Consider the following 26,101-nt stretch of genomic DNA (forward strand, 5'->3'; position numbering starts at 1 on the left):
GCAATTCATGGTTTATTTATATGTATTTATTATTTGTTCTTGCTGCTGCTTTTAAAATAAAAAATCGATTCTTTAAAAAATTGATTATTATTTTTTAAGGGACAGATTTTTATTGCACGTTACATGAACAGAACCGTTGGCACTGCATTGGAGAAATGCACGAAAAAAGGTTAAAAAAAATAAAATAAATACAATGCATCAAAAGGAAAATATATAAATATATAGTGTACAATACAATACATTAAAATATGTCAAATATATTATAAAAATTAAAATACATAATACATGCGCAGTCAGAACGATAGACCTCTAATCAAGAAATGTGTTACTCTGAATAACGTATTTACGCTGCAAAGATATACAATGTGTTCATATGAAAAATACATGAAAATATAACAATACACATTTTAATAATAATATTTGTAATATTAATAATGTGATGTGAACTGAAAAGGGACAATGCCTTCAGTGGTCCCAAGACTCTCTATTCCTCATTCTATTGGCCAAAACGAATCCTCGAGCGAATGTATTTCACCGTTCATTGGTGAGTTGATCTGTCAATCAAGTCGCGCAGCGTTTCTTGTCGTAAACAACAAATGCACCAATGTCGTCTCAGTGGGCGGGTTTTAACCGCTAATCCAGGATGTTAGTGTGTCGTCTATTACATGCATCTAGCAATGATGTTTACAATAAATATAGTAGGCTTTGTTATTTTTCGTTGCAGTGACCATGAACGAAACAACTAGATGAACGTGGTAGATGTTTATTTTTCGCATTGGTTGCGCTTTGCACGAGCAGTGGGTATTGAATGGTCACTGATTGCTGTCCTCGGTTGGGATTGCAGTTTGGCCTGACAGTGCTGCTATTACAACCATGTTTATTTTTTCATAACGATGGCTGCGAGGGGTACCATATAAACTAAATGACTGTCAGAAATATTGCCTCCATTTGTAATATGGTAAGTATGAATGTGTGGCAAGCGCGCTGGCTAGCTCTTATGTAATGCTGATGATGGTTGTTTGCGTTCACTCACAGTCAGGTGCATGACCTCATTTATGCTGATGTATACACGAACCCCCCTTTTATTTAATACATCTATCATCACTAGATATGTTTACATGCTCAAATAATAGACCGGAGTGGTGGTGTAAGACAAAAATAGCTTTGTATAAAGGAAAGGCCAGCAATATCAGTGATGCTCTCCTTGTGTTGAGATGCAGCTTTCTGTAGCTTTTACATTATGTAGCTGAGATGTAAAACCTTGTTTCTCTCCAACCTTTTAAAAATAGTTTTAAAGAGAAATCACAATCTAAGAAATAAAAAAATAAAAAAATGGGTAATTTGTGTTTAAAGGGTCTCTGTAATGATAACTAAAATGTAATAGCTGGACACTTTATATAATGTATCCAAAAAGTGTATTAATTTGTTGATCATTTTGTAATAAACATCTTCCTTTAATATGACTCTTCCCAAAGCTTGGAGAGCACAGAACTGAAGAAAACCATTGCACACAGGTGACACATGGGTTACAATAATTAATTTTAGTGCTTTGCGTGGTTGAACAATTTCTATGTATTTTACCGACCAACCGTGTTCTACACTTTTGTGCTTACTGTCTCTGATGTGCGCTTTTTGCCATTTTGAGGGCTTAACATGTAGTAGGCTAAAAGGAACAAAACTAGTGTTTTTTTTATGTAATACTGCAGTGCTTCAGTTTCATTGAAACATTTTTGTAGGATATCTGTAAACCTGCATATTTCAGTACCTGAAACTGTCCTGAAGTCTCACATTATTGGCAGCTGTTCATCCTCAGATAACTGCAGGTGGCGTGTCAGTCAGGACTAGATGTTGTTAGGAATTTGAATAGTGAGTTATTGCCAGCAAGACGGGGCTCAGACTTAAGGTCTGACTGCTTCTGCTGGTTATGTAACCAATTGACTGACAGGGTTCATTTGTTCATCAATATGTGTGTTTTTGGGGCCTTAATTTGTAGTGGCTCATTTGACAATAGGTACAAGGTAATCTAATGAAATGTGCAGTACAGTCCTTCTTAAATTACCACTATTAGTGTGTGTTTGGTTTGCACAGCTGCAGATCTACATTTCAGTTTTATTACATGTGTCTATGACTTGTTCTTCCGTCTGAGAACATGCATTAATTACCTGTACTTTAGTTTCAAAACATGAGTTTATGATGTGTACTTCAGTTTTAGAACATGTGTCTATTACCTGTGCTTCAATTTTAGAACATGCGTCATAAATCTTTGCTTCAGTTTGAGAACGTGTCTATTACCTGTGCTTTATTTTGAAAACTGATGTTTGTGTGTGCTTGTATGCAATGCATACCCATCTATGTGCTTTGGCAGGTTTTATAGTCTTTGGGGAAACAAAGACAGGCTATTTGGCGATTTGCAAAAAGAAAATGACCCCTATTTAAAGTCAAATGTTGCAAAAGGTACCTTCACGTTGTTTTGACAACATAATGGCACATTTATTCAAAAGCCTTTGAGCTCAGAGGATTTGATAGCCCTTATGAATGAATGCAGTGCATTACTCTGATGTCTCTGTTAGACAATGCTTGATTTATATTTCAAGTGAATGGGTAGTAAAAGAAATGGTAGCCAGAAATTAAGTTCTTATTGGATTGCTGTTTCGGGTCATTAATACTGAAATAGACAATGCACAGGCTATTTCCCATCTTTCAACTGTCAGTCATGCTCTTGACTCCCCTTGTTTATGACTTGGATCTCTGTCTCAGACCTGAATTGTCTAACTGGATCAAATTGTGATGGGTGCAGTCATTCTTTACCTGTTGTGTTCATTCCAGAGTTATCAGAAGCTACTCGTTATAAAGATATGTTGGGTCAAAAAAGATTTTCACAGATTAATTTAAATTGATAAAGAATTAATAAAGGCTGGGTATGATGATGAAGAAGGTGTAATATAAACAGTAGATATAGCTTAAATCTAATGATCAGCAAATCCATAATTTTATCATCTGTCAGTGATTTCAGCATTATTGGAACTGAAAAGCTCAAACACTTCCTGGTTAATAGTTCTATTCATTATTAAGGCTTTGCATACAATGGCTCTTCCTGCCACAGAGATCTATTACAACTTGAGCTGTCTGTCATTCAGCTGTTGTTAAATGGAACCTTCACTAAAACACTTGATACTTTGAGAGTATCAGTTTAAATGGAATTGACTCCAAAGTATACCTGAGTGCCCACTGCTCTTTGCAGAGTTGACCTAGTTACTATGAAATACAGTTATTTCCAGTCATTTGTGTTGGGAAAAACTAAGTAAACATTTTTGAAAACATTTTATTGTGATCTGTTTTGAAATCTTATTTATGTTTTTTTTTTTTCACTTAGCAGAGCAGTCATTGGAGCACAATCTGATCTAGTTTTTGTTTTTTGGATGAACTATTTTAAATATACTTGGGGAAATCAGTTGTTTATTGGGTGCAGAAAAGGCAAAAAGTGTTTTTTGGGCTGGTCAGTCTTCTAAACACTGTTAGGCTGATGTTTCACTGTTTTATTTCCTCTCTGTCACAATCAAGGCACAAAAATGTATGCATTAGAGCCAAAGTGCACACTTTGTTTTTTGAAACATGAGAATAAATGTTTTATATAAAAGGAAAGGTGGTGTAATGGAAAATGTGTAATTACACCTCTCAGTTTTTCTTTCTCTCCTCTCAGGGCACCAATGCCTCTGCTCTGGAGAAAGACATTGGCCCAGAGCAGTTCCCCATTAATGAACACTACTTTGGATTGGTCAATGTAAGTATTACACCACATTACATGGCATTTAAAAATGCTGAGCTTTTGCACAAGATGCTGAAAAGACACAAGAACGTGAGACAGTGGTCAAAGATGGCAGGTCAGGACATGTCAGCTTGACGTAGCAGAATTTATTCTGGCAGCCATTAGCTGCAGCTGGTATGAATAATGAATATTATGTTACTGTTCAGTCTAACAAAGATGAACCTTTGAGGTCATGCTGCCTTGTGTTTTCAGTTTTAGCAGAACAGTAGTAACAGTAGTATCTCACTCAATCTCGTCAGGAGATATTAAAACTGATACCACAAAAAGTAGGTCACATTTTGTGAGATTTAGTGGCATGATTATATTTCTATTGTCATTTATTTAGATGTCTGCCTGAACTAATGAGTTTAATTTCGAGGGGGAATGCTTTACTACTTTAATTTTAACCAAAGATTTTTAGACCTGTCTTTACAGGGTTGCAATAAAATAAAACATAAAAAAAAATAGTTGCTTTATGAGAGATTTGATTATAGCCAAAGCAAATGGTGTGTCTTTTGTGGTATTGAAGCCCATTGAAAGCAGTGGTGTCATTGGAGGCATGACCTTTTTGTCAGCACATGTGCTCTGAGACATTAGCCGTTTTTCCACCATTGGGCCGAAACGGTTCTTGCTACAAAATTGTGCCAGTCTGGGCCATTTGCTACGGTTATGGTTTTTCTTTTTCCACTGTGGTGCTGCGAAGTCAGGATTATTACCTACGTGACAAACACAACAGTTGCCGATATTATGAGAGGTTAACATTGGAGCGAGTTCATTCAATATGTAGGGTGATCACATATTCCAGTTTTTAGGGCTGCTTTTTTCCCCTGGATCTTCCACTGCCAAAGCACTGGAAATACCATTTAGCAAAAAGGAATACAAAGAGAAAAAGGCGACAGGTTAACCATCATAGGCTAAGGGGTTATTTATGTCACCAGACATGAACAGACAGAAAGATAAAAGTTCCCAGACTAACTAAGGACATTTATAGACAAAATATATGAGTAAGATATACACTCACCTAAAGGATTATTAGGAACACCATACTAATACTGTGTTTGACCCCCTTTGGCCTTCAGAACTGCCTTAATTCTACGTGGCATTGATTCAACAAGGTGCTGAAAGCATTCTTTAGAAATGTTGGCCCATATTGATTGGATAGCATCTTGCAGTTGATGGAGATATGTGGGATGCACATCCAGGGCACAAAGCTCCCATTCCACCACATCCCAAAGATGCTCTATTGGGTTGAGATCTGGTGACTGTGGGGGCCATTTTAGTACAGTGAACTCATTGTCACGTTCAAGAAACCAATTTGAAATGATTCGAGCTTTGTGACATGGTGCATTATCCTGCTGGAAGTAGCCATCAGAGGATGGGTACATGGTGGCCATAAAGGGATGGACATGGTCAGAAACAATGCTCAGGTAGGCCGTGGCATTTAAACAATGCCCAATTGGCACTAAGGGGCCTAAAGTGTGCCAAGAAAACATCCCCCACACCATTACACCACCACCACCAGCCTGCACAGTGGTAACAAGGCATGATGGATCCATGTTCTCATTCTGTTTACGCCAAATTCTGACTCTACCATCTGAATGTCTCAACAGAAATCGAGACTCATCAGACCAGGCAACATTTTTCCAGTCTTCAACTGTCCAATTTTGGGGAGCTCTTGCAAATTGTAGCCTCTTTTTCCTATTTGTAGTGGAGATGAGTGGTACCCGGTGGGGTCTTCTGCTGTTGTAGCCCATCCGGGTACCATCCGGGTTGTGCGTGTTGTGGCTTCACAAATGCTTTGCTGCATACCTCGGTTGTAACGAGTGGTTATTTCAGGCAAAGTTGCTCTTCTATCAGCTTGAATCAGTCGGCCCATTCTCCTCTGACCTCTAGCATCAACAAGGCATTTTCGCCCACAGGACTGCCGCATACTGGATGTTTTTCCCTTTTCACACCATTCTTTGTAAACCCTAGAAATGGTTGTGCGTGAAAATCCCAGTAACTGAGCAGATCGTGAAATACTCAGACCGGCCCGTCTGGCACCAGCAACCATGCCACGCTCAAAATTGCTTAAATCACCTTTCTTTCCCATTCTGACATTCAGTTTGGAGTTCAGGAGATTGTCTTGACCAGGACCACACCCCTAAATGCATTGAAGCAACTGCCATGTGATTGATTGATTAGATAATTGCATTAATGAGAAATTGAACAGGTGTTCCTAATAATCCTTTAGGTGAGTGTATATTATAGTTTTATTGAGCTAACTAGCGTTATCTACCTCCCTGACAAAAAAGGTCTGTAGAAAAGTATTGTACTAGTTAAGCTATCATCATAACTCATACTCAACATACACTCAAATTACTTTTAATACCTTTCACCCAAATATTAGCGCACTTAGCCAGCTATATAGAAACAACTGTGTTACCCTGGAATTGGCAATTGCGAGTCGCCACATTCTAAAACAAATGCGCCAGTATGGTTGAGCACGGTAAGCTAACTGTTCCAAGAAATTTGGCTGAGAACGGTTTGTAGTTGTACAGTGCTCAAGTTGAAATGCTTCTGGAATGTTCCTTAGTACTCTCAGAAACATTCAACCCCATGTTGGAAAAGAGCTTATTGCACCGTAGTGCTCATTTGGGTAATGGGGGTTTGAATCTAAGCTGTGTCCTGTCCCAGTTTCCCTATTCTGATGATTGACACCTGTATTCTGTTATAAATGCATTAGTGCTGTAGGATTAATCATGTCACAATCGCGATTATATGACGGCAAGTGCTGCGATTTTATTAAATAAATAAGTGCATGTGTGGACGTGACAGCCCATTCTCTCTGAGAGCTGTTTGTCCATTTTCCACACAGCTAATAAAAAGATATTCAGTCAGTCTCAGTTTAGGGAGTGGCACGTCTGGTCATGTGAGTTTCCGGTGTTCAGTGTGGAAATCAGGTGAAGATAGATTCCGAGCAGACAGAAAAAATTAACTGGTGGTCATAAAAAATAACACAGAAACACAGATCACAGCTTGGCGATATATCTTTATTTCATCAATAATATAATATGGGAGCATGACATGTAAATAAGCACAAACTCCAATACTGTCATTCTCTGTGTGGTCAGAACTGCTTCAACCAGTCGCGGAAGAGACCCAATCTGAGCGGGAGTTGAGACCGGGAGAGATATAAAGTTCTGCCGGAACTTCTCTCACCCCCGCTGTCTGCAACTTGCAACGTGTTGCATCATTGATGAGATCATCATAAGATCAATCTTATGTGAAAAATAACATTAAAATTACAACAACAATATGTATATATACACAACAACTTTTGTGTTTGATTGAGTGAACCACACTTTTATATCCAGTTTCCTTTTCAAAAGAGTTTATAGAAAGTACATGTTACATCCTGATTAAATGTCCCTGTTTGTTTGGACAGTATTATTTTCGTGAACATTTGTATGTTCTTATTTATTGTTCTATTTTATTTAGGTGTAATATTGAGAAAATAACAAGTTTGCAGCAATGCAAAATATTATTTAATTTAGTAAAAATATTTTAATTTGAAAACACTGTGCATTTATAGTTGTTGTTGTTGCTAGTTTGTATGTTTGATTTGAGAAATACAGATATCAGCATAAATTAATTTCTTTCCAAATGAGCAAAATCTGTACATTATTCCAAAACTTCAGCCTTGTGTGTGTGTGTGTGTGTGTGTGTGTATATATATAATTAGCAAAGTTATGAAAAATCTGATTTTGCTTTGTCATTATTGGGTATGGAGTGTAGATTCATGTGAAAAAAAGCATTTTAGAATAAGGCTGCAACATAACAAAATGTGAAAAAAAATGAAGGGGCCTGAGTACTTTATGAAAGCACTGTATTTTGTTCATCCCTTGAGTTGCTTTTAGCATTGAGTTGGGAGTTGTTCATTGTCTCCCTTGATCGTAAGTGAGTCTGTTTACTTGCACACCAATATGCTGATAACTCCTAAAACTCAGATCTCATGTGCACAACACAGGCATACATTGGATAAGCCGGTTAGAACCTCGGTAAAAGTGTTTACATGCGATGCGAAATTGGCAAAAATCTACCATTTTCGATCTGTTTATTCTTTAGGCGTTTATGTCCTTACACTGATAAAGGAAAGCCGTTTAATGCCTTTACATGACCACACACTTTTATTAAGAATAATCCGTGTAAAAACTTGCATGTAAATGAGTTCAAAGTCTCGTCTAGCTCCACATTTGAGTATAATTTCTGTTTTTGACTGATGCTCATCTCTTCACTGGCATGCTGCAAGCATACATTGTTCCATATTTATCTCTTATTTTCAAAGATTTATTAAATTGCATCCTAAGTGTCCTTTGTTTGTTTCCTGCTCAATAAAGTATTGGCTCATTCAAGAGAATTTCTCTCTCCTGTTTCTTTCTCTAGTTTGGGAACACGTGTTACTGTAATTCAGTGCTGCAGGCTCTGTATTTCTGCCGGCCATTCAGGGAGAATGTGTTGGCATATAAAGTCCAACAGAAGAAGAAGGAGAACCTTCTCACCTGTCTGGCCGACCTCTTCCACAGTATCGCCACGCAGAAGAAGAAGGTTGGCGTGATCCCTCCCAAGAAGTTCATCTCGCGTCTACGGAAGGAGAACGGTGAGGGAACCAAGAAGCTTGACCTGCCACCAAACTCACCTCCCTCATTGAATGCCACAATGATTCTGCTCTTCCTTAATATGCACTTGAACTGGGATCTGTTTATAGATCTTAATTAGAGTAGGCATGGGTCAGGAAAGTTGACTAGACATCCAAGAACTGACAAGGCAATTTATTAAGTCTAATTCAATTTCATAGCACTAATTTACATAGATTTTTAGCCTTAATATTTTTCGTAGCTTTGCTTGAAAGGGGATAAATTGAAGGGATATTTCACCTAAAAAAATAAATAAAAAAAAAACTCTCATAATTTACTCACCCTCATGTCATTCCAGATGTGTTTGACTTGCCTTCCTCTGCAGAACAATGCAAGTGAATGGTGTTCAGAGCTTTGAAGGTCCAAAAATGACATAGAGGCATAAAAGTAATCCATGTGATGCCAGTGGTTAAATCTTTTTTTTCTGAAGCAATATGATAGGTATGTGTGAGAAACAGATCGATATTTAATCCTTTTTTACTATAAATATCCACCTTTGACCAGCCTTGACCAGTAGGTAGCTGAATGTGGAAATCAACGTGAAGATTTAGTTAAAGGACTTAAATATTGATATGTTTGTCACCCACACCTATCATATCACTTCAGAAAATATGTATTTAACCATTGGAGTTTTATCTGACCTGTTACTTGTCTGATGTAACAGCACTTCGATGCTCTGGGGCGAAGTCAGAACTGCATTTTTTGCTTCCTTGAAGGGCACTGCTGTGGCAGGGGATGCCATTCGAAAGCTTGTTCCAAAGGAACAAGTGAAAATATATTTTTTTAAAGGGCCCTTCAACATGAATGTTAGTGAAGGGTACATTCATACAGTAATGCCATGTTTCCTTCAGAGTACCAACTTCAAGGCCTCTGCACTTCGGAGTGAATAGGGCATAAGGAGGATCACTTGCGATTGTGATCTGCTATAGCGTGCCCTCTATTAGCACCCCCTCTTAAAGGCACCTCCGATTAATTTTCTTTAATATGCCCTTGATTTACTAAATAAAATCTCATAACACATTATTACTGTTATTGTGAGATTATTATGAGATTTTAATTTTGTTTTACTTAACTATTTTAATTTAATTATTACAATTTCTCCACTTTTTCTGAATGACGAAAAAGGCACCTTTAGATTTGCGAAGAAAGGGGCAGGGGTTTGCACCAGTGTGACCCTGTTCTGTGCACGTCACAGACATGCATTGTGTAACAAAATATTAAAACACGTTTCATTTACAGTATTTTAAAGATATATAGGAAAAACAAACTTTTTAAGCATAAGATTTCACACACAAAAAAGTGAGTTTCAAAAATGTAAACAATACTTCCAAATTAAGACATAGTATTTTGTCACTTCTGGTTGTCAAACTTAATATGATGAACTAATCCTGGGTTGGACTTAATGTGTTGAACTACACCTGTGTGGACATGAGGGGAACTAACTTCATACAAACTAATTAATTAAATGAATATATTATTAATTAAATATATATTTATTGTTGACTGTAAACTTCCCTGCCCTGGGTGCCGAAATGTTTGTGTGAAGTAACACATACCTGCATCTCGAAGAAATGGGAGTTGAAGGGTTTCCAAGTTAGAAGTTTGACATAAAGGGTCATTCCGTTGCACTTTCCCCAGTTGAAAGGTGGAAATTCCGACTCTCCGTGTTGAATGGAACGCTTCGTAATTCATCATAGCAACAACAATACAGAGCAGCGCGGCTTTCCCCACAGGAGCGTACACTTTGGTAGAAACATACACACACCATGTGTGTGGCAGTGGACTCAATGCTCTGCGAGTGTTTCAAACTGTTAGACAGCACAACTAAATGGAACACAATGCAGCATCTTCAAAACTGAACTTCAACTTGGCACACTTATTAAAAACGTGATGGTTATGGCGTCTCCTGTTAAGCCAATCGTGATTTGAAAATAGATGGGTCAGACAGTGAAACTGGTGTGCACTTACTAAGATTACTATAGTAACCTGAACGAAGAACAGACAGACGCACGTTGTGCACATTCTTTCAAAGTTGGGCAGAGAATCTTCACATAATGTCAAAATATGATGCATTATCATTGTATATCATATGATTTCAGCCTATAATTATGAATAGACGTTACACTGGAACAACAAGACGCAATGCAACAGCCAAAGACATTTGTCAGACATGCTATTATATATACTGTTATGTACATGTAATTAGTAAGAGCATTTGAGGAGACAAAATGACAAAAATGCCCATCACTAGTGTACACTCACCTAAAGGATTATTAGGAACACCTGTTCAATTTCTCATTAATGCAATTATCTAATCAACCAATCACATGGCAGTTGCTTCAATGCATTTAGGGGTGTGGTCCTGGTCAAGACAATCTCCTGAACTAAAAAATGAATGTCAGAATGGGAAAGAAAGGTGATTTAAGCAATTTTGAGCGTGGCATGGTTGTTGGTGCCAGACGGGCCGGTCTGAGTATTTCACAATCTGCTCAGTTACTGGGATTTTCACGCACAACCATTTCTAGGGTTTACAAAGAATGGTGTGAAAAGGAAAGACATCCAGTATGCGGCAGTCCTGTGGGCTGAAAATGCCTTGTTGATGCTAGAGGTCAGAGGAGAATGGGCCGACTGATTCAAGCTGATAGAAGAGCAACTTTGCCTGAAATAACCACTCGTTACAACCGAGGTATGCAGCAAAGCATTTGTGAAGCCACAACATGCACAACCTTGAGGCGGATGGGCTACAACAGCAGAAGACCCCACCGGGTACCACTCATCTCCACTACAAATAGGGAAAAGAGGCTACAATTTGCAAGAGCTCCCCAAAATTGGACAGTTGAAGACTGGAAAAATGTTGCCTGGTCTGATGAGTCTCGATTTCTGTTGAGACATTCAGATGGTAGAGTCAGAATTTGGCGTAAACAGAATGAGAACATGGATCCATCATGCCTTGTTACCACTGTGCAGGCTGGTGGTGGTGGTGTAATGGTGTGGGGGATGTTTTCTTGGCACACTTTAGGCCCCTTAGTGCCAATTGGGCATCGTTTAAATGCCACGGCCTACCTGAGCATTGTTTATGACCATGTCCATCCCTTTATGGCCACCATGTACCCATCCTCTGATGGCTACTTCCAGCAGGATAATGCACCGTGTCACAAAGCTCGAATCATTTCAAATTGGTTTCTTGAACATGACAATGAGTTCACTGTACTAAAATGGTCCCCACAGTCACCAGATCTCAACCCAATAGAGCATCTTTGGGATGTGGTGGAACGGGAGCTTCGTGCCCTGGATGTGCATCCCACAAATCTCCATCAACTGCAAGATGCTATCCTATCAATATGGGCCAACATTTCTAAAGAATGCTTTCAGCACCTTGTTGAATCAATGCCACATAGAATTAAGGCAGTTCTGAAGGCGAAAGGGGGTCAAACACAGTATTAGTATGGTGTTCCTAATAATCTTTTAGGTGAGTGTATATGTGTGTGTTGTGAGGGAGAAGGGAGGGATTGTTGTATAAAAGAGCATTTGTTCTTGTGTCTCATTCCAGATTGCTCTTGTAAGTAATTAACAATACAGACCTCTTTCAGAGAGACTTCGCTACACCAGCTAAACACACTTGCACACACAATTGCCTGTAAGATTGCACATGCAATGGGATGTTCCCACATCATGCCCATGTGAGTGTCTGTGTTAATTAGAGCTCTTCTCGGTTCATTCTTGTAGTCACACTAAACATGTTGTAGACAGACTTGTACCCTCAAAGAAAGTAATTATATAATCAATGTCATTATAGACTTTGAAAGCTCACATTTGCTTCTTTAATTGCCTTAATTGATTCTCCTTGATATTTCACAGCACCTGTTTATTGGATTATGTTTGAAGCTGTTAGAAATAGACATGTAATGTTCTTCAAATCAGTGTCTTTTACTGTGTGCTCTAGAAATAATCATGAGATAATTACATTTTTGCATCACAACCATTTGTGTGGTTGCTACATTGTAAAAGAAAAAAAAAGACTGTCAAATTTTCGTAAACAACAACAACAAAAAGCACCTGTGGTTGCCAGAAATTCAATGTAAACATACAGTACATTTTTCAGGAATTATAAAATACATATAAAGAGCATTTTGGTGCCTGTGTATTTTACAGTTACATTTAATTAACTTAAATAATGTGAATATACCAACCTGCTAGAATTATGAAATCTGTTTTGTACCATAAAATACTTATAACCACCATAAGTGGTAAAATAGAAGGCCACATGATAACTTTCCCTAAATAATGGATAGTTGAAGTAATCCTATAAACATTAACCAAACAATATAAAATGTAAAAGATTGTTCTAATGTACATGACTGATATCTAAAATAAGGAAAAATGTAACCATTTAAATAAAATGTGATCAAATGTAATGTGATACAGGAAGTTTTGGGGACATCTTTTTATTGTTATCACAATAAATTATAAGGGTACTACTTTTTATTTACAAAAAGTGTAATTTATTGTCTTGTATGTGTACTTTCACCATATTTTGTACAAAATTTTTTTTATATATGGTAAGTTAGGTTACAGTTAACTAATTTACAGTTTTTTCTTTTTTTTTTTTACTGTAACTTTTAAACTTTTTTCTGTAAGGATTGTCATTTTTTTACAGCTTATATTATGCTGTCTGGCTTCTCCTACAGACCTGTTTGATAACTACATGCAGCAGGATGCTCATGAATTCCTGAACTACCTGTTGAACACTGTGGCTGACATCCTTCAAGAAGAGAAGAAACAGGAGAAGCTGAATGGACGACTGAAGAACAACGGCACTGCCATCACCACGGACACAGAGCCAGAACAGAACAAGATCGAGCCCACCTGGGTTCACGATATCTTCCAGGGAACACTGACCAATGAGACGCGCTGTCTCAACTGTGAGACGGTATGAGCTCTGACTGTGGGCCATGTTGCATAAAGTGTTCACAGTGTGACTTCATACACAAATGCAAACCTTGATGTATTTGTTTAAGATATCAGGACTAATGTTCCCTCAAATATATGTGATTATATATATTTATTTCAATAATAAATAATTATTTATAATAATTAGTAATAATTTATTATTTACACATTTATTACAAAATAATGAGATTCAGTCAATACCGTATGGTTAAATGAGTAATTTCATTATTTTCATATTATTAGTAGTATTTTTATTATCTAGAGACCTTACATTATTGTCATTGTTCCGTTTTATTTTCTTGTTAAAAAGAGAAAAATTCAAGATAAATTGCTTTGTCGATTAAGAAAAATAAAAATGCATGGCCTCTGTGGGCTTCTATATGTGCAACTATGAAATATCTCTGTCTGCAAATTACTCAGTGCTCTGTATTTCCATTCAAGATTTCCCACAGCTTCAGTTCCATGTTGAATAATTAAATAGACCGTCAGAGGGACTCAAGTTGAAACTGTCCATTTATTTAGATCTGATTCAAAAATTCTCTAGCTTTTTCTCCACATAATTTTGAGCCTGTCATCTACTTGGACATCTGCGTAAGAGCAACATCAGGAGTGTAAAAGTAACATTAATCATGGCACTTTTTTGACAAAAGCACATAAGTGCTCTTATACACTGCTTGATCTCGGTATTCAGCTAAACTTTTCTGCCTAAGGGGAAGAAATCAGTGTCTCCCCGCTGTCTGGCCTACTTTTCTATCTTCCCTTTTGATTAACCTACTTTCTACTTGTGTTAACACACTACCACACTCACTGTGGTCAACAAGACCTAACACACCGCTGCGCACACTATTACACATTATTGTGTCCTCGCACAAATCTTCCTGTCATATAAAAGAAATTCCAATTAATAAATCAGAGACGGTTAGTTCAGCAGAGTGCATCCTGTTCACCTCAAAATGCTGAGCCTGCCCATAGAAGGGGGTCATACATGCCTTGATAAACAGCTCTGAAGAAAATGAGTTCCTCATAACTATCTTGAAAAAGCTTGGCTCTTGAAGTAAGATTATCTCTGTGAGGAGGGAGATCACAGGTCTGAAGAGGTTTGTGAGCAGGGAATAGGAGTGTTTATGTGTTTGTATGCTAGCAGAGATTCTTGATCTGAAATTGCTTATGCAGATTTTCTCTCTGTGTAAAGTGCTTTGTGAACTTACATCACCTCTAATTTTTTACAGGTCAGTAGCAAGGATGAAGACTTTCTGGATCTGTCTGTAGATGTTGAGCAGAACACTTCAATAACACATTGTCTCAGGTACACATACTAAAGTCAACACACAAAATAACATGACACAAATCATGCATGCCGATTTACACAACCCATCCTCTTCCACTGTGTGTGTTTCTTCAATTACTTCACCTTTTAGTCCCAGGGGTTGATTGTTATTAAAACTTTACAGATTAAAATTTTTGTCATTTTTCTGCTTGGCAGTGATATTAACCCTGTCCTGGAAAACTTTTGCCTAGCCTTTATAATTTTCTTTTACTACTTTTCAAATGCCATTTATGTATAGATTTTATTGTTTTACCCTTTCCCTTGAGCTCACTATAGATGATCCTATATCTATCATATAATATTAATTACATTTTTAAAACTATGAAAATCGAAGGAAAGTGCTTAATAACCATAAACCACAATATTATTTATTTTGAAAAATATATATGTAACTTAAAAGCTAAAGTGTAACTTTTCCGGTGTTAAAATACTTTCTCCTATTCCAGCTTAATATGCAGAGGTTACTATAAGTAAGCATTTCATAGGATAATTTTCTCAATAATTGTAAACACTGTCTCTGTAGCGCTGTTAAAATTCCTCTGTTTGTTTTAAGTGATCTGTCCAGCCCAACACAACATTAACTCAACCAATGACATAAGTTTGGGGTTAGTCTATCTGTTTGTTCAATCAACGGCAGGCGGTGGCTTATTCGGAAAATGTTTGAAAACAATGTTTAATTTTGCAGTTCCTTGCGGTGGTGAAGAGATTATATACAGACATTTTTAAAAGGAAAAAACAATAAATGATTGTCTTTGGAAAGTAAATAAAAAATATTGAATTGGAAGACTTATTTATATAATTTGTTAAGCAAATTACAACTCTCCCTCAGTTGTGGTGTCATTTCCAACAAATAATTTACGAAAAGGGCCCATACTTAATATAATTTTCAACTTTTATTGTTTATTTTATATATTTTTTGTCTTTTCATATGTTTTATGATAGTCACTGTAATGATTGTGTCTAATGGCTTTTACAGGGGCTTCAGTAATACAGAGACCCTGTGCAGTGAATATAAATACTACTGTGAGATGTGCTGTAGCAAACAAGAGGCCCAGAAACGGTCAGTGTGAGCAGATGTGTGTTTGAGATGTACAGTATGGTGCGGGTGTATGCGTCTCAAGGATTTGCTTGTAATCCTGTGTATGTGTTTCAGTATGCGTGTGAAAAAGCTGCCCATGATCTTGGCTCTTCATCTGAAGCGGTTTAAGTACATGGAGCAGCTACATCGGTACACTAAACTGAGCTATCGTGTGGTGTTTCCACTGGAGCTTCGCCTCTTCAACACCTCCGTAGACGCTGTCAATCTTGACCGCATGTATGACCTTGTCGCTGTTGTGGTCCACTGTGGCAGGTATGAAAACTGTCAAACACAAACCTGCAATGTATTAAAACAGTTTTAGAACAGTATGTCATTTAAGTACTTGATGCCATTTGTTTTATAAAAATGTATAATTTAAGCAGTTTGAGTCTCAACACTGAGGTTTGAAATATGATTCCTAGGTTATGGATAAATTAGGTCTAGTGCCAGAGTACACTATTATGGTGATGATTTTTTTTTGTGTGAACAATATAAGGCAATTGCAACTGTGTGTGTGTTAGTGGCCCAAACAGAGGGCATTACATCACCATTGTGAAGAGTCATGGCTTCTGGCTGCTGTTTGATGATGACATTGTAGAGGTATGGACCTTTATGTTGTATATAGACGATATAAAATCACTTGCACATAGATCATCTAGTTTCTGTTTTCTTCTCTTTCACCATCATTTTCTCTATCCATCCTTCCCTTTTTCTCACAGAAAATTGATGCACAGGCAATAGAGGAGTTCTACGGTTTGACCTCTGATATTTCCAAGAACTCAGAGTCGGGATACATCCTGTTTTATCAGTCCAGAGAATGAAGGATTAGATGGGGAAAGGGTAAGGGAGGAAATTGAGAGAAGAAATGGTCAGAAGGAAGGGTATACATAAAGATAAAGGTTTTGACATTCACTAGATTCCTTTTCCACATCCCTGCCCCTTTTACTCAGGGTCTCCAGCAGAGACTGAGTGCCAAAAGCCCTCTGTTACCCATTTGCTAATGCTACATCTCCCATTTAACCAATCTCGCTGCACTGTGGGAATATATATCTTCAAATCTGACCCTCACGTCAGTCACCTGCATCTGGAAGGCACTTTATAGACAAACATAATTAGTAACACAAAAGCAACACAACAAAAACCACAACATATTGAACTACAATACTTGTGAAAACTTGAAGGAATCAAAAAGCTACAAAAGGAGCAATGGCAACAATGCTTCTCATAGACTGGATTGAGTCCTGGTACTTTACCATGAGTCACTGTTTCTGTCCATTCTGTGCCCAGGAAAGTGCCTCTTACCCTTGGTATTTGAAAACTAGGAAGAGGATTTCACTCTCGATCCCTTTCTTAAAGGTCAGGGATCAGGGACCCCATTTAGGGTCACTTTAGAGTTTTTGTACTGTGATGCGCACCCATTTGTCTCATTCGTTCAACTTTTCAGACCCCTACCTACCCTCAGTTGCCAGCCAGTCAGCGCGTCCTTGTTCAGTCCTGGTTACTGAGCTGTATGCACTGTGTTACAATTAGCTTTGGATTTAGGTATGCTGAATGAGAATTTTGACACCGAGCTGTCTGTTACACAAGTGTTTGTGGGTGCATTTCATATGCAAGGATTTAAATGCATGCATGAGTTAGTGGTCGACCTATATCGTTTTTTTTTATTGCTGATACCAATATCTAGAATCTTGACAACAGAGGCAAATATAATGGCAAGAAAAATAATACAGATTAAAGGTTTTATTCTACATGGAGAGGGTCCATGAGGGCTGCTATGTTAGGATCACATGACCAGCCAGTGCTAGTCACTTAATCTATGTAAGCAGTAACATGCTGATATTGGACACTTCCACTCATGGATTAAATTAATCATGGCTGACTGTGATTTTCTATCATTTCTATTATGGCATTGATAACTGAAAATGATTGCGTTTGAATGATGTCCAAGTCCACGATGTTTAATGATAACAAATAAGATTTAAATGTACACATATTTTACACAATATTTACATATGAAAAAAAAAAATAGCAAAACAGAAAATGTGCTTTGACAAGGCTGTTGGGGTGATCAATAATATCAGAATTGCCAAATATCAGCCAACTAATCAGCCTGGCTAATGTATCGGTCTATTTTGTGTGTGTGTGTGTGTGTGTGTGTGTGTGTGTGTGTGTGTGTGTGTGTGTGTGTGTGTGTGTGTGTGCGTGCGTCTGCGTGTACGTGTGCGTGTGCCCGTGTCCGTATATAGACTAGACTTATTCAAAAGTAGAAGCACTCGTGTAACCAAGTAGAGGGTTTGAATTAACTGAAGTTGATCCTGCCCCATCACTTGAAAGAGAAAATTAAAAGAAAGAGCTGTCCTGTTAAAGGCTTGTTCTCTTCCAGTAACAAAACTAAAGTGCAGAAACACTGCTTTCCTCTCACTCTTTGTACGTACTGCATTATTTTCTAACACTGGTGTGCATTAGCAACCTTGCAGTCGGCTCGTCTTTAGTTTGTTATGGTTTAGTTCAGTCTAGATTTACTTCTGTGTGGTACATCCAATCTTGTGAGCTGAAACCTGCCTAGCCCATCTGATGTCTTCCCAGTTAGACATCAGTTGTTGCTTTTGTCCTGTCCAAATGATAGTGTACATGGCCACTGAACTGTCAGCTTTATTTCCACCTTGATAATGTAGAATACAGTTGGATTCTATCAATGATTGTTCTGTTTGTTAAAAACGCTTAACCTTATTGTACATTTCTGTATTGGTCAGCAGTACAGTACAGTGGCTAGACTCAGGGTCATCAATAAAATTCACTGGGACAAACTTGTTTCTATGTGGGCCCCTTTCGACCCCAATGAGTAGCTATCTTCATTCAGTATTCTTACATGCACTTTAAAAGTTCAATTTCAGTCAGAATAAAATAATAATTAATATTTTGTAATTGTCATGTAAACCCTTTAGTCTAACTGAAATTGTACGAGTTTGATTTCTGCAAAGTCGGACTAAAAGACCTAGATAATGCGATTGTAGCTTTGCCTTGTCCACAATGTATACACCTTAAACGGATCACAATAGGCTTCGTCATTGCCAAAGTCCCTTTCAAGTCAAGTCAGTCTTCTTTGCTGCCATCTTTGTAACGCTCCCGGGCTGCTATTTTCCAAGGATACGCAGCATAATATTACAGATCCTATTTACTTCAATTGGGAAACCAAAATCTCCAAAAAGGTTGTTCAAGGTTAATCAAAGTACATTTATGTTCAGCAATAAAATCTGACAGCATCAGTATCATAAATTGTGCTTCTTCAGCTCAGATCATGGAAAAAATTATATTTTTCAGGCTGGTCCAGCTAATGCGCATGTTCTTGAATTGGCTGACAGGCAATATATGTATCTAAAAGGTCATTGGCTCATTTAGCTGCAAGGCAGAACTTTTCTGCATCCGCCACATTTCAATACAATTAGTCCGTCTTGGGTTAAATAGTGCATGCTCATATGCTCCAAAAGAGAGATGTGACACTCAACACGTATTAACCCACCGTATTTTCCTCTTCCTTCAAATATTCTATTCCTTCGAGAAATATTCGACACATTGGATCATGTTTGAACAGATAGCATAGACCGACTATGCAAAAACCCACTGTCGCTCTATTATAATTGTGCATGTGAACACACTGACTAAGGATCTTCATGGGGCCCCTTAATCACAGCGCCCAGGACAACATTCCCGATTGTCTCCCTCTCGCAGCACCTCTGATGAGCTTCCTCTCTGTTAGTTTTTTAGAAGCATTTTATTTTAGCATTGCTGTGAGGTCATTTACAGTGATCTGAGAAGTTTTGCAGTGTCTTATTATTTGGGTTTTGGTTGAAGAAAATTTAAATAAAATGGCAGCATCCCTGAGATTACTGTAATATGCTTGCAAAAGCTCCGCTTCAAAGAATCTGATATGGTGTTGCTGTTACTATAAGAACATGCGCACAATTATTTCAACTTTGTGATATGAATGGCATTTATTTTAGAGGGCTTTTGCTATTTAAGATTAGTCTTCATATAGAGAAAGAATTATGGGAACTTTATCAGAAACATTAGGGAAACTTAAGCCTGACAATTGAGGTTTTAAATAAATTTAATATTTTGATATGTTGTGGTTTTCATTTTGTAAATAGGTGAAAGAGAGTGGCTTATACTGTCACAGAAGGGAGTTGCCCTCAGCAAGGTGCAATACAGGGAAGTGATGAACATTCCATGCTATGATCTCATTTTACACTGATGATTCTACAATTTATTTTAACCAAGCTCTTGTCATAGAAACACTAACAAACACTTGGTACACCCACCCATTCATTCAGTGTATAGCTTTTTAAAGACCATGCTGATCTACCTTGTATCATAGAATCACGCTACTATACCTACATTTTTGCAAAATGATATTCAAGTGGCTTGTTGTATGTTAGCGGCAGTTTCTGGTTAAAATGGATGCAAGAGCTACTAAAATGACTTTTATTCACTTTCACACAAGTAAAAGGGCAAACTATAATTTCATAAACACTAACTAACATTAATTTGATATCTTATGACATCTAAACACTTTTACTGTAGCTCATGACTTGTAAGGTGACATTTCAACACAATTGTTCAGTTGTTGAACTGATGGAGCATTGCACTTGCAGTGCAAAGGACCGGAGTACGAGTCCAGAAGAACACTCAACTTAACACTAATTGAAAGTGTCATAGAAGCACCACAAAATTACATGGTTGCTTCAGCATTTGTGTTTTTAACCTCACATTTGCTTTTTTCTGACACTATCGGCTAGGTTTAGGATATGGAGGAAGATTTTGTTGATTTAAAAATCTGTTTGCGAGAATTTATTTCTTAGCACCACTCAGTGGACATTTCAGCTCAGATCTGCTTTAATATGTTTAAGAAGCCATGTAATGTATCATTTTGTACAAATGTTTTTTTTTTTCATGAGATCAAGTTTTTGTTTGATTAAGGTGTGTTTAATCAATTTTGTTTTACCATTTTATTGTCTTTGAAATGGTGTTCTGTGTAGATGTAGCTCTCGACTGAAATTCATGATTTGTTTGGGGGGTTTTGTCAATTCACAGCACATTCAGCACAGATATTTCAACATAAATGTAGATTATGAGGTTTGAAAATAGGAGACAGGAAAACAATTTGATGTTTAATGACGATTCATGGGGTATCAAGATATTTGATATTCATCCACATATGCTCAAGAGCCTGATCTAGGTCTGCATTACCTGTGATTTCAAACTGCTCTAGCATATGGTTTGTTACATTGTAACAACATTGTAATTATAGGTTAATGACACACTACATGCAATGTACAGCTTTGGAAAAAATTAAGAGACCTCTGCAAAATTATCAGTTTCTCTGGATTTACTATTTATAGATGTGTTTGAGGAAAATTAACATTTATGTTTTATTCTGTAAACTGACAACATTTCTCCCAAATTCCAAATAAAAATATTGTCATTTAGAGCATTTATTTGCAGAAAATGACAACTGGTCAAAATAACAATAAAAGATGCAGTGTTTTCAGACCTCGAATAATGCAAAGAAAACAAGTTCATTTTCATTTTTAAACAACACAATACAAATGTATTAACTTAGGAAGAGTTCAGAAATCTATATTTGGTGGAATTTCCCTGATTTTCAATCACAGCTTTCATGCATCTTGTCATGCTTGTACCAGGCTTGTGAGCATCCATCTTCCTCTTGATCACATTCCAGAGGTTTTCAATGGGGTTCAGGTCTGGAGATTGGGCTGGCCATGACAGGGTCACACACCTTGATTGACCTGGCTGTGTGGCATGGAGCATTGTCCTGATGGAAAGAAATATTCTCAGAGTTGGGGAACAATGTCAGAGCAGAAGGAAGCAGGTTTTCTACCAGGATAACCTTGTACGTGGCTTGATTCATGCGTCCTTCACAAAGACAAATCTGCCTGATTTCAGCCTTGCTGAAACGTCCCCAGATCATCAACAATCCTCCACTTGGTCGTCTTACGATTAGACAGGGACCTGGAGAGGCCTTCAAGCCACATTGTCTCACACACTCTGTGAAATTTGGTGGAGGATCATGATGATCTGGAAGAAAACTTGCTTCCTTCTGCTCTGACAATGTTCCCCAACTCTGAGGATATTTTTTTCCAGCAGGACAATGCTCCATGCCACACAGCCAGGTCAATCAAGGTGTGGATGGAGAATCACCGGATCAAGACCCTGTCATGGCCAACCCAATCTCCAGACCTGAACCCATTGAAAACCTCTGGAATGTGATCAAGAGGAAGATGGATGCTCACAAGCCATCAAACAAAGCCAAGCTGCTTGAATTTTTGCACCAGGAGTGGCATAAAGTCACCCAACAGCAATGTGAAAGACTGGTAGAGAGCATCTCAAGAGGCATGAAAGCTGTGATTGAAAATCAGGATTATTCCACCAAATATTGATTTCTGAACTCTTCCCAAGTTAAAACATTTGTATCGTTTTGTTTAAAAATGAAAATGAACTTGTTTTCTTTGCATTATTCGAGGTCTGAAAACACTGCATCTTTTATTGTTGTTTTGACCAGTTGTCATTTTCTGCAAATAAATGCTCTAAATTACAATATTTTTATTTGGAATTTGGGAGAAATATTGTCAGTATTTTATTGAATAAAACAAAAATGCAAATTTTACTCAAACACATCTATAAATAGTAAATCCAGAGAAAATGAAAACTTTGCAGAGGTCTCTTAATGTCCACAGCTGTAGATCTATGAACACTGTAAGAACACATTGTAAGACTAACTACGCAGTGTTTGTGTTTAACCTTATTTTCTTCTGTTGTTGCTTGACAGACACGGACTGATTATTTGGTAATTATTTTGCATACAGTTTCCCATTGTGCAAGCAAAACAAGCAAGTCGTCTTTGTGCTATTTCTCAGAAGAGTTTAAAAGAAGGACTGAATATGTGACTATGTTTTATTAGAACCAAGACCATATTTCTCTCCCCATGCTTTATTTTGGTTTTTGTTTAATCAAACAAACAGAAACGTGCCAAAATCTTTCCTTAAAAGTGGAACGCAAAAGAGATATCTCTTAGCGAAATTTCACTTGAAACTGTATAGAAATATTATATAGACAAAGGATGAACACAGATGAACAACTCATCATTTAGGAAACATACGTTTTTGTATTTAATATGTATTTTTCCCCTCTGTATAGAATAGAGTAAATCTTTAGCTATTTAAAATGGTTTTGTGTGAGAGGCAAAGCCATTTGGCATCGTATTTGACATTTATGCATTTGGCAGACTGGTTTATCCAAAGTGTCCTACAGTGCATATATTTGATCAGTTTGTGTGTTCCCTGTGAATCGAACCAATGATCTTGGCATTGCTAGTGCTAGTATACCTGTTTGAGGCTACAGGATTATTTTAAACAATGCCAATGACAAATGATCAGATCAGTGTCTCACTGTACCTGTGTTCACCCCTATTATTTAGAAAGAAATTCTATTTTTAAAACACTAGATGAATCTATAAATAATGACCTATTATTTGCAATGGGAGGTCAAGTTTGCAAATGAAGAAATAAAACCCTGAAGACAGTATTTGACAGAAACTGTATGGTTTGGAGGCCGTTTACAAACCTGGATCATTTTGAAGGAAATTCTGTAGGGTTAGCTGTTTCCATGGCAAATGCTCTGTTGAGGTTTTAAAGAAGTACTGTAACTGCTTAATGCTGTGGACTGAATCCCCACACACGTACATCTTGATGTATTATGTGGTTAATGAACCTATTAGACTGTCACTTTACACAGTTAATACAGTTACACACCTTGTATGCAAAAACACACCTGTTTGTTTGTCCTCTTCCTATGTGTGTATTTTTTTTAGGTCTGAAAAAAAAGATGTATAATGATGTATGTGTGCGTTTGTGTGTCAGACAGAGAGAAATACCAGGACTTAAACAAATGGAAAGTGTGATAACTGTAAGTGCACTTTATAATAGCAGAACCAAAAAGGTTTCTGGTAGGAACTGGAATCCTGACAGATTCATTTGGTTTATTTTCCTCTCCTCAATAAATAAAAATGCAACTTTACCAGCTCTGGCTCAGCAGTGCTTTTTTATTTGTTTATTTGTTTGTCCTCTGTGTGTTCTTCCTTTAATTATTATCCTGCTTCTTGTTGCAGGTTATTATTTTCTCTTCTGTGAATAATTAGTGTGTACAAAGACACAAAGGGCCTTGGGCAGAGAATGAGTGAGGGAGAAGAATAGATCGAATAGACTCATCAACAGATCGAAATGACGGGAAATGAAGAGTCTGATTTACAGGAATCTCCTTTATGTACCTAAAACGCTTATGCATCAACAGCAACAAACATTTTTAGGGATGCCATTAGGACAATGTGTGACTTCTTTTGTTTATTTGTGTGTGTGAGACACAAGGGAGATGGTTGACGTCTTTACACTCATTAAACAAAAGAACACTCCCGACAGTGAGTCGGAGAGAGCTCAGTCGTGTTCTACTAGAAAATCAATGTCTTTTGTTGTTATTTTTTGAGTGCGTGTTGCAAGACCTCAACAGATGCGTGTACATGTGTGCGTCACATATTGATCATCATGAAAAGTGAGGTGTGTTGAAGGAAAAGGGTGCATGGAAATGTGACCATGTTCACACATCTATTGCTTTTATAAAAGTGTATTTTCAGAGCATGACCTATATATTGCTGTGTGATGGAGGGATGTTCTCATCCAGGAATGGCATGCACCTAATTCTTTGAGGGAGCACCAGTGGCTGTCCTGGCTCTCTTGGTTGCATAATTGAGATATAATAACCAATAGCTGAATAATAATGATAATGACTTTATTTGAATAGCACCTTTTAGCAAATTAACACTAAGTGCTTAAAAATAAATAAATAAAACCACATAAAACATAACAAATTCACATAGAAGTAGTAAAAGTAATTCTGTACAAATGAGTTTTTAAACAGACACACATTCAGCAGATCCAATGTCCCAGGGCAGGCCGTTTCATAATCATGGGGCCTTCACAACAAAAGCTCTTTATCACCTTTAGTTTTACTTCTGGATTTTGGAACAACTAACAGTTCATGACAAGATGATCTAAGTGGTCTTAAAGGGATAGTTCACCCAAAAATGAAAATTCTCTCATTATTTACTCACCCTCATGAGATATCAGCTGTGTATGACTTTCTAACTTCACCAGAACACATTTGAAGAAAACTATATCTCAGCTCAGTAGGTCCTCAAAAAAGTGAATGGTGATTTCTCTTTTTAAGTTCCAAAAATCACCGACAGTCAGCATAAAGTCATTGATACGACTTAGATTTAGAAGATTTAGATTGTGTGGCTTTAGAAGACATCACTTTAACAGCTGGTGTCATATGGATGAAGTTTATGATGACTGACTGATGTTTGGCGCTTCAAATCAGCCAGCCGCTGATCGGCCATAAAGTGCGTAAAATGCCCCAAAATGCCTAGTTTGTAGTTCTATTCCATTTTGGTGCAATCAACTGTTCGCTGTCCCCCACTTTGCTCTGAACATTTTCCTGCTTTTATTTACTTAGCCGATCACATGCCTGCAGTAGGTGGCTGAATGTGAATGTGAAAGTTAAACATTGATCTCTTTCTCTCCCACACCTATCATATCACTTCTGAAGATTTAGATTTAACGACTAGAGTCATATGGATTACTTTTATGCCACCTTTTTTGTCCTTTTTGGACTTTCAAAATTCTGGTCATCATTCACTTGCACTGTATGGACCAACAGAGCAGAGATATTTTTCCAAAAACCTTAATTTGTTTTCTGCAGAAGCAAGAAAGCCAAACACATCTGGGATGGCATGATGAGGGTGAGTAACTGATGAGAGAATTTTCATTTTTGGGTGAACAATCCTTTTAGGGACTGAGAGCCTCAGTCCCCATTCACTTTTATTTCAAAAGACATATTACCATGCTTAGAAAATAATTACAGTAATTTTGTACAGTGACATAAAAGTTACCACTGATGATTTACTACAGATGAACAGATTTCATCGGTCACGAATCACACTTTCCCCCAAATGCATTCCAACCAAATACAGCTTTATAGTTAATGCCACTATTAAGAGTCAGTGTGATTATTTGTAGCACATTTCTTCATTGCTGCAGTCATATGTCTTATCTGTGTGCCTTCTATGGAATGCTCATTGCTGTATCGGGCAGCTTTCAGTCCTTACTCATAGCTATTTCTGTGCCACTCAACAA

The 26,101-nt window shown here is 37.4% G+C and overlaps 1 protein-coding gene across 1 annotated transcript; it reads left to right on the plus strand.

Annotated features, from left to right (window-relative positions):
* The first annotated feature begins 624 nt into the window (after positions 1-624).
* Positions 625-21,241, plus strand: LOC127623538 (ubiquitin carboxyl-terminal hydrolase 46). Its single transcript, XM_052097908.1, has 9 exons — positions 625-958; positions 3,701-3,781; positions 8,231-8,444; positions 13,170-13,411; positions 14,661-14,737; positions 15,735-15,818; positions 15,912-16,109; positions 16,358-16,436; positions 16,556-21,241. Exons 1-9 carry the CDS (start codon positions 923-925, stop codon positions 16,655-16,657), a joined length of 1,113 nt encoding a protein of 370 aa, XP_051953868.1. The 5' UTR covers positions 625-922; the 3' UTR covers positions 16,658-21,241.
* Positions 21,242-26,101: the final 4,860 nt, after the last annotated feature.

Source organism: Xyrauchen texanus, chromosome 30, assembly GCF_025860055.1.
Source record: "Xyrauchen texanus isolate HMW12.3.18 chromosome 30, RBS_HiC_50CHRs, whole genome shotgun sequence".
Taxonomy (NCBI): domain Eukaryota; kingdom Metazoa; phylum Chordata; class Actinopteri; order Cypriniformes; family Catostomidae; genus Xyrauchen; species Xyrauchen texanus.